Below are 14,568 nucleotides of genomic sequence, written 5' to 3' on the forward strand. Positions count from 1 at the left end.
CATCTTAATCTCAAGTAGACACATAATTATTTCTTAATATGTCTATGGATAAAATGAAAATTGGTTGGCTTGTTAAGGATTAATTAATTAAATAGACGTATCAGAAAATGTATGAATTATTCTGGATTATTTTTGCCCTGGAACATGACTTCTAAGATGAAGTGAGGGCATTCACCTCTCCACTCCTTATGTTAAAATTTAGTTCAAATTTTACACAATCTCGAATGCAGAAGCATTGTACTTAGAGAAACATTGGTTATCTTTTTTGAGATCATGTTTTATTTTTACTTTTAGTTGCTAGCTTAAATAAAAAGTGCAATATCTATACCATAGGAAGAGAAGCTGCAAAAACCTGTAACATGTTTATGACAATTAACGTCAATGATTTTGTGTATTCTGGCATGCCTCTATAGTTATATTTACTCTGCTCATGTTCTCTTCCCCTAATCCAGATATTACATTGTGATGTGTGGACTGAGAAGTTATCAACTGGGGGATGGCCATTGCATTTTGGAACATATGGGGAGACATACAACTGCTTTAGATATGTGTATAAAATTGGGGAGTCTTGGGGGAAAATCCATTTAGAAGTACTGGGCATGTTTCATTGAATTCCAGTGATCTTTGTAGAGGTAGAAAGCAGTTCTCCTAATCTCAGCGTGGTTGTATTCTCAGGTGTACCAGAGTTTGGAGCATGAACTTCAGAAGCATGTCAGCCGACAAGACACCCTGCAGCAGTGCCAGGCCTGGCTTTCTGCAGTCCAGCCAGATTTAGAGCCAAGCCCTCAACCACCTCTTAGTAGGGCAGAAGCCGTTAAGCAGGTAGTAAACTCCTGAAAGTTTGTGTTATTCTTGTGAATCATTCATACAGTCAATGAAAATGTGTGAAGTACCTATGATGTGCCAAACTGTATTGGCTCCTGGGAATCTAAAAGTAGGAATAAGGTCTGAGGTTGGCTCTAGTGGAGTTCATGTGCCAGCCAGAAGATGGACATGATACTGAGGGACCAACCTGGTAGACTAGAAAGAGAATGGGGGCTGAGCGCAATGGCTCATGCCTACAATCCCAGCACTTTGGGAAGCTGAAATGGGTGGGTCACTTGAGGTCAGGAGTTTGAGACCAGCCTGGCCAACATGGTGAAACCTCATCTCTACTAAAAATACAAAAATTAGCCAGGCATGGTGGTATACATGCATAATCCCAGCTACCCTGGAGGCTGAGGCAGGAGAATCACTTGGACCCAGGAGGCAGAGATTGCAGTGAGCCAAGATCATGCCACTGCACTCCAGCCTAGGTGACAAAGCAAGACTCTGTCCCAAAAAATCAAAAAATAACAATAAAAAATAAAATAAAGTAATAAATATTAAAATTAATTATTAAACAGAAAAAAAAAAGAGAATAGGGCCGGACATAGTGGCTCAAGTCTGTAATCCTAGTGCTTTGAAAGGCCAAGGCGGGTGGATCACATAAGGTCAAGAGTTCAAGACCATCCTGCCAACATGGTAAAACCTCATGTCTACTAAAAATGCAAAAATTAGCTGGGGGTGGTGGCAGGCACCTGTAATCCCAGCTATTACGGAAGCTGAAGCACAAGAATTGCTTGAATCTAGGAGGTAGAGGTTGCAGTGAGCCAAGATCGTAAAAAAAAAGAAAGAAAGAAAGAGAATGGGCACTGTAACCAAAGATCAGTTCTGTTACCTAATCTGTTGGGGGACCATGGGTAAGTCACTTAATTTCTCCGAGCCTCCAAGATAGTTTCTTACTATCAAAAGTGACATTTATAAGTATACTTACTTCCAAAAGTTATAATGAAATATAAATATCACACTGCAAATAAACATGATTTATAAACAGAAAAGTAATACTAGCTTCTCACATAGTTTTGAAGCATAAACAAGGTACTTCATAAATAATTACTGAATGGACAATGAATGAAATGTTCATTTTTATTATGTGAAAGGAATTCTATTGCATATTAATTTGACATCCACAGGCTTAAAATGTTGTTTCTGAGACTTATTCAGAGTATGTGGGAAATATTTTTTAAACTTTTGTACTAAGCAGCTTTTGTATGCAGTGCTAACCCCATGGGAAAATATTTTAGAGGAATTTAGTTATAAAGATTATTGCTGCCAGATATGAATTAACAGTATTAAACAAATAATTTAATAAGAGAATAACATAATGCACAAATTGAGAATAACATAATGCATTTGTTCATTGAGTCCACATAAAAAAATGTGTCTAGTTAATTCATCTGCCAAAGTCTACTTTCTAAAGGCTTAAATGATTTGCATTGTCATTAAATGGTTCACAAAACCATTCATATTATACTTTATAAGAATAGGATCAGGACAAATGAAACATGGTTCTCCTTGAATCAAGAAAAATGAAGGAGGCTGAGGCGAACAGATCCCGAGGTCAGGGGTTTGAGACCAGCCCTCCACCATGGTAAAGCCCTGTCTCTACTTAAAAATACAAAAAAAAAAAAAAAAAAATTAGCCGGGCATGGTGGCACACACCTGTAATCCCAGCTACTTGGGAGGCTGAGGCAGGAGAATTGCTTGAACCTGGGAGGTGGAGGTTGCAGTGAATCGAGATCACGCCATTGCACTCCAGCCTGGGCAACAGAGCAAGACTGTCTCAAAAACAAAACAAAAAAAAACCCAAAACCTCGGAATGCAATTGTTGGAAAAAAATGAATGAAGGACTGCCTATCCTCTGCCTTTTGTATTAGACTGAGCTTTCTTGAATCACAAGCCACCTTTCTTGTGGCTGTTTCCAATGCAATTTATTCAGAACAATTCAGATCAACACAATTTTTCTCCTTTGTTACCAAAAAATAAATAAATAAATAAAAGAGATGAGGGGAGAAGAAAGTATTAATGCCAGTGATCTTTTGCTAGGGCAGGAAGAGGTTTACTACACATACCCACAGGCAGACACTGATCTTCTTCCAGATTATGTGACTCTCTGGTTCCCTGTTTCCACCTCTTTCACGGGTCTCTCAAAATGATCTTTCTCCCTTTTGAAAGTAGCCAGAGGAGGGATTTCGAGGTGGTGGAGACACCTGGATCACAGTCACTCTGAGGTGGAAAGGTTTTTTTTAATTTTGTTTCCTTGTTTTTTGTTTGTTTTGTTTTTTTAAATTTCTTTTGTTTTTTATTTGTTTTTAGTTTTTTCCTTGGCGGATGCAGTAAGTCCTCACTTAATGCCATCGATAGGTCTTAGAAACTGAAACTTTAAGCAAGACCGTGTACAGCAGGTCCTCATATGATGTCATTTCCTTCAACATGCAGGTTTGTTATAACATTGATGAAAACAAAAATTGTTTCATTATATGACTTTTTGCTTAAAATAGTTGCAGTTTCCAAGAACCTGCTGACAACATAAGTGAGGACTTACTGTGTTCATGTAAAACCGGGCAGGCCCTTAGTGGCTGCTGAGCTTGGATTTGTGACTGGAGAATCCACATATAATGGGCATGGTACCAAGCTGCAGTGTGTATTCCCAGCACCACCCGTGTAGCAAAGCCTTAATACATATGTGAAGATAATACACCCCCACTTCCACAAGATAATGGCACATGGAGTCGATTCCATTCGATCTGCTACATGTTTTTATTAGGCATAAAATGTGAACTTTAGGGAATGGAAAAAAGTACTATAAAATTTTTCTGGCCGGGCACGGTGGCTCACACCTGTAATCCAGCAGTTTGGGAGGTGGTGGGTGGATCACAGGGTCAGGAGATTGAGACCATCCTGCCTAACATGATGAAACTCTGTCTCTCCTAAAAATACAAAAAATTAACGGGGCGTGGTGGCTTGAGCCTGTAGTCCCAGCTACTTGGGAGGCTGAGGCAAGAGAATTGCTCGAACCCAGGAGGTGGAGGTTGCAGTGAGCTGAGATCACGCCACTGCACTCCAGCCTGGGTGACAGAGGGAGCCTCTGTCTCAAAAAAAAAAAAAGATTTTTCTGTAAAGTTGATTTTACCAAATATCTTTTGCAGCTGTGTGGTCACTGACACTCTATATACTGTTTCCAATGCTTCCAGAATCAGCCCAATTATATAAATCTCACAATATACCATCATTTCTTTCAATTAAATATGTTCATAAAACAGAAATTCTGACAACGTGTTCTCTTCTCATATCCCAAAGTTGTTTGAGACAAATAACAGTCTCTGGGTCATAGGTGCATGATGTGGTACTTGTGCACAGTGGCTGACAACTCACAACACCATAGATAGCTTGTACATTCAATTGAAAAGCTGCTACTTCTGACTTTATGTGAAATTGATCTGTATTTATTATATCCACAGGAGCATAGTGTGTCTAGGTAATCCACACAGTGCAGAGGACAAATATTGAGAGCAGAGTCAAAAAATCAGGTGCCATGATTGACTCTATGATTCTGGAAAATCCTGGAGGTTGGCTTTACCCTTATAACTTGCAGTCGATACCACCCTCCTTATTCATCCCTATTTATGTAGTAAACAAGAACCACTTCTCACCACCTCAGCCACCACCCCGGTCAGGCCATCTTCACAGTTCATCCGATCCGTGCAGTAGTAACACCTGCGCACCGTTGCTGCCTACAGCCCCTGCGACCTGTTCTCCACACGATGTTAGAAGGGAGTCTTTGAAAGCCTGTCTCAGACCATGATGCTCCCAGTATTATCCCATCGCACTTAAATTCGAACCTTCTTACCATGGCTTATGAATAGGCTGGTTATATGATTTGTTTTCCCAAATAGAACCCTCTTGATAGGACAGAGTCTGCTTGACATCATCCAATGGGACTAGAGCAGTGGTTCACAACTGGGGTGGGGGAGATGGTGACTTTGCTCCCACAGGGGACATTTGGCAATGTCTAAACACGTTGTTGGTTGTCACAACTGGGAGTGATGGGGGTGCTGCTGGCATTAAGTGGACAGACGCAAAGGATGCTGCTGACATTCTGCAATGTATAAGGCAGCCCCTGACCACAAAGAATTATTTGGAGTCAAGCGTCAATAGTTCTGAGCTGAGGAACTCTAGACTAGAGACAAAGCCCAGAAGATTGGGATGTATGGTCAGCTCTCCTTATAAGGGGGCTCCATGACTTGCCCCCACCCTGCTTGCCGACCTCTGCTCCTGCTTGGTTCACTGTGCTTCAGCCTCAGAGCTTTGCATTTGCTGGCTCTCTGCCCACTATATCCACCTGTCTGGAATGTTCTTACCTTATGACATGCTGTGCATTCAGGTCTTTTCCACAGAGGGGCCTGGGAGATACACTGTCCCTGCCATAGCAGCGCTTCTTTCTCATACACTATCTGCTTAGCATCTTGGTTTTTCTACATGCTGTTTAGCACTACCAAACATTCCAGCACATGTTTGTTTGTTTATATTCATTCGTCTCCCTCCTGAGAATGTAAACTCCATGGGAGCAAGGGTTTTGCTTTATGCTCTATTCCCAGTATCTAAAATGGAGCCTGAATAGAATCTGAGCATCTGCAAAGAAACACATTTCTTTGTTCCTGTAAATAGATTAAAGATCCACCTGGAGAAGCCTTTCTTGGACTTGTAGAAAAAGAAGAGCACAAGATGAATCTCCTGCAGAGAAAAAGAAGCCTAGACATCTGTGTTTTCCCCTCACTCCAATGAAACCTACCAACTCACTGACCTTTGCCTTCTCTCTCTAAGATAGGCAGAAACGTGTTAAGAAGCAGGCCAGAGTAGGCTACAAATTCTTTCTCTGAAATGCAAAATAAGCTGGCACATGAGCAAATAATCTGGAAAGATTATAGAAGATTTTGGGTTTTCCTCTTTCCCAGACCACAGAATACTTTACTTACAAGGAGAAGCAAATGGTGGACACATAAATCCCCATCGGTGTTTTGAATTTCTTCCTGTGAGTCACTAATATACGTCACTTTAACAAAATGGTGAAAACACTGAGCATAGCAAGATTATTTTTGAAATGTCAACAGAATATTACAAGTGATACAAGTATTTGCCATCTAAATAGCTGATGCATCTCTTTCGCTCTGACAATTGCCTTTTCCAGGTCAAACACTTTAGAGCTTTGCAAGAGCAGGCAAGGACCTATCTAGATCTCCTCTGCTCCATGTGCGACTTGTCAAATGCTTCGGTGAAAACCACAGCAAAAGACATTCAACAAACAGAGCAAATGGTAAGACAATGAAAAATCCCATTGAATTTGTTTGTTTTATTATAGTCTCTTGCTTGAATATTTCATGTGAGGCTGAAAGAAAACAGCTCTTGGGTTGTTCTTGCTGTATACAAGGCTTCTACAGCCATTATAATAAATAGATATTGGCATTTCAGCTAAGTCATAGAAAATTAAGCACATCCTGACATTGATGACACCAGGTGGGGACTGAATCACTTAGTCTCATTAATTCACTGCCCATTAGCACCTTTCTTTTTTCTCCTCAATTACCATTCTCTTTTCCTGTTTTCCTGCACTTTTTTTTGTTCTTTTCTCGTTTTCTATCTTTTTCTTTAGGCAATACTTAATATGAAAGGGGCTCTTGACCCTTTCTTTATTATATCAAGGATGCCAAAGAGCACGCCCCCGTCACAATCCTTCTAGTTCATTGGTAGAGTGTGGTGTTCAGAAAGATTTTGAAACTGTCCAAGCTGTGATGAGCTAGCAGTACCAGTCCACACCGACAGACGGCAGCACTGAAGCTGTGTATTCACCTCTGCTGCCACTGCAGCCTTAAACTCTTCAATGAAACACATTTGGGTTTGTTTGTTTGTTTGTTTGTTTTGAGTCACACTCTGCCACCCAGGCTGGAGTGCAGTGGCTCCATCACCACTGACTGAAGCCTCAACCTCTTGGGCTCAGGTGATCGTTCTACCTCTGCCTCCCGAATAGCTGGGACTATAGGCATGCACCACCACGCCCAGCTAATTTTTATATCTTTCGCTATGTTGTCCAGGCTGGTCTCGAACTCCCAGGCTCAAGCAATCTTCCCACCTTGGCCTACCAAAGTACTGGGATTACAGGCATGAGCCACCATGCCTGGCCCACATTTGAGTTTAGAAAAGAAATAAGACTTAGTTTTGGTATTTATTAAATATTCACAGAATAGTAAAATGATTCCCAGGAAAAAAATGTCAAAATAATAAGGTTTATCTCTCTAATATTATCAAAACAAATCTGTTTTTAAATTCTTACAAAAGTTCATGTAACCCATTCATTTATTTTATATCTTTTTTTTTTTTTTTTTTTTTTTTTTTTTTTGGAGACAGAGTCTCCCTCTGTTGCCCAGGCTGGAGTGCAGTGGTGCAATTTCGGCTTACTGCCACCTCTGCCTCCCTGGTTCAAGCAATTCTCATGCCTCAGCCTCCCGAGTAGCTGGGACTACAGGTGCATACCACCACACCTAGCTAGTTTTTTAGTATTTTAGTAGAGAAAGGGTTTCACCATGTTGCCCAGGTGGGTCTCGAACTCCTGAGCTCAAGCAATCTACCTGCCTTGGCCTCCCAAAGTGCTAGGATTACAGACATGAGCCACTGCATCTAGCCAATATAACTCATTTATTTTTTACAGAAATGATTTGTTGAAACAAATTACACACCTTCAAAAACGAGTGAAGCAGATCTAAAGACATATCCAAAACATTATAATTCAGATTGTTGTAAGAAAGATGAACAAATGTACAACAGAGAACAACAGAAGTCTTTTCTAGTTAACCCCAACACCAAATTGATGAGTCAGATGAATCGACTGAAATGCCCAATGCAAAAAATCATTAGAGCAGCTTTAGACTTAGAGTTTCATGATACTGATTAAAACCATATAGCATAATGTGTAGACATTCAAAGTCTTTAGAAATCCTAAATATAAAAGAAAATCTGCTTTTCCTGAAGCAAATAAAGAAGTACTTTTCAGATTTATGTATTGTGTGTGTGTGTTTGTGCTTGTGTGTGTATGTGTGTCAGATGAGCACGCAGATGAGCTAGAGAATTACATCTTTGATTCATTAACCATAAATGTTTCCATGTATGGTTGCTAACTTTTATCTCTGTTTCCTCAAGATTGAACAAAGACTTGTCCAGGCCCAGAACTTAACTCAGGGTTGGGAAGAGATCAAGCATCTGAAGGCTGAGCTCTGGATTTACCTGCAAGATGCCGATCAGCAACTGCAGAACATGAAGAGGAGACACTCTGAACTGGAGCTGAATATTGCACAGAACATGGTTTCCCAAGTTAAGGTGGGAATTAATTTGTACCCAGGGGAGATAAAAGAGGCCAACAGAGTAGAAAAGTTGAAATGTGTTCAGCGTATTCACTTCAATATGCCTGAGTGTCTGTCAGTCCTTAGATATTAATACAACTCTTTAAGTTTAAGGCAGGAGTCTCCAACCCCCAGGTCATGAACCAGTTCTGGTCCATGACCTGTTAGGAACCTGGCCGCACAGTGGGAGCTGAGCAAGCCTTACTGCCTGAGCTCTGCCTCCTGTCAGATCAGAGGCTGCATCACATTCTCATAGAAGCACAAACCCTATTGTGAACTGCACATGCAAGGGATCTATGTTGTGCGCTCCTTACAATAATCTAACTAATGTCTGATGATTTGAGGTGGAACAGCTTCATCCTGAAACCATCCCCCGCCAGCCCCGTTCATGGAAAAATTACCCATACCTGGTGCCAAAAAGTTTGGGGACTGCTGCTTTAAGGAATAGCAAATCTAACAAACTTCATTTGGTACCAGGGAAAACAGATTATAGAGTAAACATTCAAATATATTATTGAAGCTTCAGATGGCCACTTGCATCAGAAGACATTCATCCTCTACATTGTTCCTGAAAAAAAGCAGGTGTGATTTAGTCTACAGAGTAGACTGCTTAGTCAGAAGACTCTGAGACTAAGCAAACATGAAACATGATTTTTTTAGATTTTTATCACCATATTATGCTAAAGCTGTAGGACTACAAGCTTATCAATTCATTAATTATATATTTAGTCAATATGTAATTAATTTAATGTATAATATAAATACAGTTTATATTATATATTTATATATAATTTAAATAATTTCAAATATATAGAAAATTGTGACCAGGTGTGGTGGCTCATGTCTGTAATCCCAGCACTTTGGGAAGCTGAGGTGGGCAGATCACTTGAAGCCAGGAGTTTGAGACCAGCCTGGCCAACACGGTGAGACCCCATCTCTGCTAAAAATACAAAAATTAGCCTTCCATGGCACATGCCTATAATCCCAGCTACTTGGGAGGCTGAGGCATGAGAATCACTTGAACTTGGGAAGTGGAGGTTACGGTGAGCCATGACCGTGCACCTGCACTCCAACCCCGGCCACAGAGTGAGACTCTGTCTCAACAAACGAACAAAAAGAAAAAAGAAAAAAGAAAATTATAAGTGTATTAACTTGATTGGAAGTTGGATCCGATTTTTAATAAACTTTAAGATTTATTTTTTCTCTGTGATTATGGGTCAATAATAATATATTGTCTACTGGAGTACTGTTTGCAAGTGCAGAAAAAAAGGGAATAGGAATAATAAATTAGATTTCTTTTTTCTCAAAAGCATGAACTCTTTGAAAAAATTTGTGAGCTATCCTAGAAATTTAATTTTTTAAAACGTATAAGAAAAGTTTTATTATAAAAGGGTTGGAAAATACAGAAATGTCTTAAGAAGCAAATTTAAATCATCTGTGATACTACTATTCAGAGATAATAAACAATGCTAATATTTTGTTGTATCTGTTTTAGATATGCACATACTTAAAACATTCAAGATGATACTGTGGTTGTATTAACATTTTAATTGCGATTGAACCTAGCTTTAAGGACAAAATTTCATATATCATCAGTCAGGGGATTTAAGAGAATTTTGGGGTAGTGGGAGAGGGGGAAGAAGTAAATGGAAATGAGAGGGAGCAGAGGGAGAGTGTGGAAGCCCATGAACCAACCCCCTGGAGGAACCACTATCCAAATAAACGATCCTCTGGGCAGGTGTTGGGCTGGCAGAGATGGTATCTGAGAGAGAGACTTCCTATTGCTGTATGCGCAGGGAGTAGGTGAATCTAAACCATTGTCTTTCCAGTGTGTGAATGGACTCCAGCCTTCCCCAACTTTGTCCATAGCACCACTGCCCACCTGGTGACCCAAGCTATTTTGTCTCGTCTCTTACATTTGGAAGGTTTCTGTCAGAGGTGTTCAAACTAGAGCAACTCCATCTTGAATAGGGGCTGGATAATATGAGGCTGAGACCTGCTGGGCTGCATTCCCAGAAAGTTAGGCATTCTTAGTCGCAGGATATTTAGGTAAGGAAACAAGTCGATCATGTTTACTGAGCAGATCCAGGACTTGACAGACCCAGGGCTCAACAGATCTAGGAAATATCCTAACGTCCTGATATCTTGAGAACAAAAGCACTTTTAGTTTAAGAATACATTTGGAAAAGCATGAACTCTTTAAAAATTTTTAGAAAACTAAGGCCGCGCTTCAAGGTAAGATAGTGACTTTTTTCATTAATGACTGTAATGTTCACATTTATTAGTTTTTCTTTACGCCTCTCGAAATAGTACAATAAAAGAATTTATCACAGCTACCCTGATTCTTGGGAATGTATGTTCATAAACAGGTATGGTGATTTTTAGATTTTCTCTTTGTTTCCCATGACTTGTTGTACATTCTTCAGTTTTTTCATATTAAGAAACTTATTGTGTTTAAAGTCTTATGTCTGTGTTCCCCTCTGTATTTATTTGGGGATTTCTTTACACATTACCTATTTTTTGTTGCTGTTATCCTTTAGGATTTTGTTAAGAAACTACAGAGCAAACAGGCATCCGTGAACACTATAATAGAAAAGGTGAATAAGTTAACAAAGAAGGAGGAGTCACCTGAACACAAGGAAATAAATCATTTAAATGATCAGTGGCTCGATCTGTGCCATCAGTCTAACAATCTGTGCTTGCAAAGGGAAGAGGATCTTCAGAGAACAAGAAATTACCATGACTGTATGAATGTCGTTGAAGTGTTCCTAGAAAAATTTACGACAGAATGGGATAACTTGGCAAGGTAACAGAAATTCTCCTACGGGTCATTAAAATGCTAAGCTAGATATTTCCTAATAGCTTTAAAAATTTGAAATGTGGCCAGGTGCAGTGGTTCATGCCTGCAATCTTAGCACTTTGGGAGGCCAAGGCTTGTGGATCACTTGAGGTCAGGAGTTCGAGACCAACTGGGCAACATGGTGAAACCCCATCTCTACTAAACATACAAAAATTAGCTGGGTGTGGTAGTGCCTGCCTGTAATCCCAGCCAGTTGGGAGGCTGAGGCAGGAGAATCACTTGAACCCTGGGGGAGGAGGCTGCAGTGAGCCGAGATTGTACCACTGCACTCCAGCCTGGGTTACAGAGCAAGACCCTGTCTCAAGAAAAAAATAAAAGAAAAAAGAAAATTAAAATGTCTTAGGTATAGCATCTATTGTTTATTATTATTAATATTGGTAAGTAAAATGTCATTATGCACCTAATGTTTTCGTATGGATATAGAGTCATGGATTTCCCGGTTCGATATTAATTTAACCAGTGGGTAAAAGAGAAATGTTTGAAAATGGCACCATTTTCTCTGTGACCTCAAAGAATATTCTAAAAATATTTCTAATTTTGCTTAATTACAAGTTATGGGATATCATCTATGAATTCATGAAATGAATCCTTGTCGAACCTATATGCTCCCTAGGTTTCTTATCAAGTCTATAAAGTAATGAATGCATTCTATGTAATTCAGTCAGGTTTTTTTCTTGTAAGAGTCTAGAAATTAGCAAACAATCCAATTTCAGTTAATTTGTGTCTTTTGTGATTATGTAGTGATTGACCCCCTCTTAGCTTTCCTTTTTTTTAAATTATTCTTTAAGTTCTGGGGTACATGTGCAGATAGTGCAGTTTTGTTACATAGGTATACACCTGCCATGGTGGTTTGCTGTATCCATCCCCTCGTCATCTACATTAGGTATTTCTCCTAATGTTATCCCTTCCCAGTCTCCCCACCCTCTGCTATCCCTCCCCTAGTCCTCTCACCCACTGACAGGCCCCCATGTGTGATGTTCCCCTCCCTGTGTCCATGTGTTCTTATTGTTCAACACCCACTTATGAGTGAGAACATGCGGTGTTTGGTTTTCTGTTCTTGAATCAGTTTGCTGAGAATGATGGTTTCCAGCTTCATCCATGTCCCTGCAAAGGATATTAACTCATACTTTTTTATGTCTGCATAGTATTCCATGGTGTATATGTGCCGCATTTTCTTTATCTAGTCTATCATTGATTGGCATTTGGGTTGGTTCCAAGTCTTTGCTATTGTGAACAGTGCCACAATAAACATACATGTGCATGTGTCTTTATAATAGAACGATTTATAATCCTTTGAGTATATACCCAGTAATGGGATTGCTGGGTCAAATGGTATATCTAGTTCTAGATCCTTGAGGAATTGCCACACTGTCTTCCACAATGGTTGAACTAATGTACACCCCCTCCAACAGTGTACAAGTGTTCCTATTTCTCCACATCCTTTCCAGCATCTGTTGTCTCCAGATTTTTTAATGATCACCATTCTAACTGGTGTGAGATGACATCTCAATATGGTTTTGATTTTCATTTCTCTAATGACCAGTGATGATGAGCTTTTTTTCATATGTTTGTTGGTCACATAAATGTCTTCTTTTGAAAAGTGTCTGTTCATATCTATCCTTCTCCCACTTTAAAATGGGGTGGGTTGGTTGTTTCTTGTAAACTTGTTTAAGTCCTTTGTAGATTCTGGTTATTAGCCCTTTGTCAGATGGGTAGATTGCAAAAGTTTTTTCCCATTCTGTTGGTTGCTGGTTCACTCTAATGATATTTTCTTATGCTGTGCAGAAGCTATTAAGTTTAATTAGATCTCATTTGTCTATTTTGGCTTTCGTTTCCATTGCTTTTGGTCTTTCAGTCATGAATTCCTTGCCTATGCCTATGTCCTGAATGGTATTGCCTAGGTTTTCTTCTAGGGTTTTTATGGTGTTAGGTTTTATGTTTAAATCTTTAATACATCTTGAGTTAATTTTTGTATAAGGTGTAAGGAAGGGATCCAGTTTCAGCTTTCTGCATGTGGCTAGCCAGTTTTCCCAACAGTTTTTATTAAATAGGGCATGCTTTCCCCCTTGCTTGTTTTAGTCAGGTTTGTCAAAGATCAGATGGTTGTAGATGTGTGGCATTACTTCTGAGGCCTCTGTTCTGTTCCATTGGTCTATATCTGTTTTGGTACTGTACCATGCTGTTTTAATTACTGTAGCCTTGTAGTATAATTTGAAGTCAGGTAGCATGATGCCTCCAGCTTTGTTTTTCTTTTCTTTTTTTTTTTTTTTTTGCTTAGGATTGTCTTGGCTATGCAGGCTTTCTTTGTTTCATATGAAGTTTAAAGTGATTTTTTTCCAATTCTGTGAAGAAAGTCAATGGTAGCTTGATGGGGATAGCGTTTAATCTATAAATTACTTTGGGTAGTATGGCCTTCACGATATCGATTCTTCCACCATGAGCATGGAATGTTTTTCCATCTGTTTGTGTCCTCTCTTATTTCCTTAAGCAGTGGTTTGTAGTTTTTCTTGAAGAGGTTCTTCACATCCCTTGTTAGTTGTATTCCTAGGTATTTTATTCTTTTTGTAGCAATTGTGAACAGGAGTTTGCTCATGATTTGGTTCTTTGAAAAATAGGAATACACACACTCACACCAGGTCATTATATGAAACCATTCCATACTTTTGATCTCTATAATTGTTAAAATCTACACTTCTTGTGCACCAATTTACTAGTTTACAGCAATGAAAACTGCAAACATTGTTCTAGATATCATCAAATCATGGTGGGGATTTTAGGGGTATATTTTGGTATATCATTTTCTGATTTGTTTGCTTTTGCTTGATACTTAACATTTTACTGATCTTTGGGATAAATCCAGTCAACATTAACAACTCATATTTCTGGCTTACAGTAGGCCCACATGTACCTGAGACTTACTGTGTCCCAAACAGAACTCCTTATACTGCCTCCCAACCCTGCTTCTCATACTTCAGAACTGATCATTTAATACATAAAGAAGACTATAAGGCTAGATGCAGTGGCTCAGGCCTATAATGCTAGCACTTTGGGAGGCTGAAGTGGGCAGGTCACCTGAGATTGGGAGTTCAAGACCAGCCTGACCAACATGAAGAAACCCCATCTCTACTAAAAATACAAAATTAGCTGGGTATGGTGGCACATGCCTGTAATCCCAGCTACTCAGGAGGCTGAAGCAGGAGAATCACTTGAACCTAGTTGGCAGAGGTTGCGGTGAGCCGAGATGGCACCATTGCACTCCAGCCTGGACAATAAGAGTGAAACTCCATCTCAAAAAAAAAAAAAAAAGACTGTAAGATTCCATTTTTTAATGTGTGCTTCATAATCAAAGGAATGAGAATTCTTTGCATTTCACACTTATTAGTAAGGATTTCTATTGATAAGCAGAAAATATCCAAGTACACAATTAAGTAGCCATTAAAGCTGCTGGCTATACCT

At 39.4% G+C, this 14,568-nt stretch overlaps 1 protein-coding gene across 17 annotated transcripts in view; it reads left to right on the plus strand.

Moving 5' to 3' along the window:
* The window catches only part of SYNE1 (spectrin repeat containing nuclear envelope protein 1), a 521,352-nt gene that overhangs the window by 295,887 nt on the left and 210,897 nt on the right, over positions 1-14,568 (plus strand). For all 17 annotated transcript variants that reach the window (XR_010336584.1, XM_064360559.1, XM_064360560.1 and 14 more), the window contains 4 exons: positions 676-822; positions 6,050-6,175; positions 8,053-8,229; positions 10,793-11,058. Coding sequence is in view for 16 of the 17 variants with exons in the window: in XM_064360559.1 (XP_064216629.1) it covers positions 676-822; positions 6,050-6,175; positions 8,053-8,229; positions 10,793-11,058 (716 nt within the window). In the remaining variant the exon portion in view is untranslated. The remainder of the gene's footprint in view (positions 1-675; positions 823-6,049; positions 6,176-8,052; positions 8,230-10,792; positions 11,059-14,568) is intronic.

Source organism: Aotus nancymaae, unplaced genomic scaffold, assembly GCF_030222135.1.
Source record: "Aotus nancymaae isolate 86718 unplaced genomic scaffold, 86718_ANA_hifiasm-v0.15.2.pri h1tg000040l, whole genome shotgun sequence".
In the NCBI taxonomy this organism is placed as follows: domain Eukaryota; kingdom Metazoa; phylum Chordata; class Mammalia; order Primates; family Aotidae; genus Aotus; species Aotus nancymaae.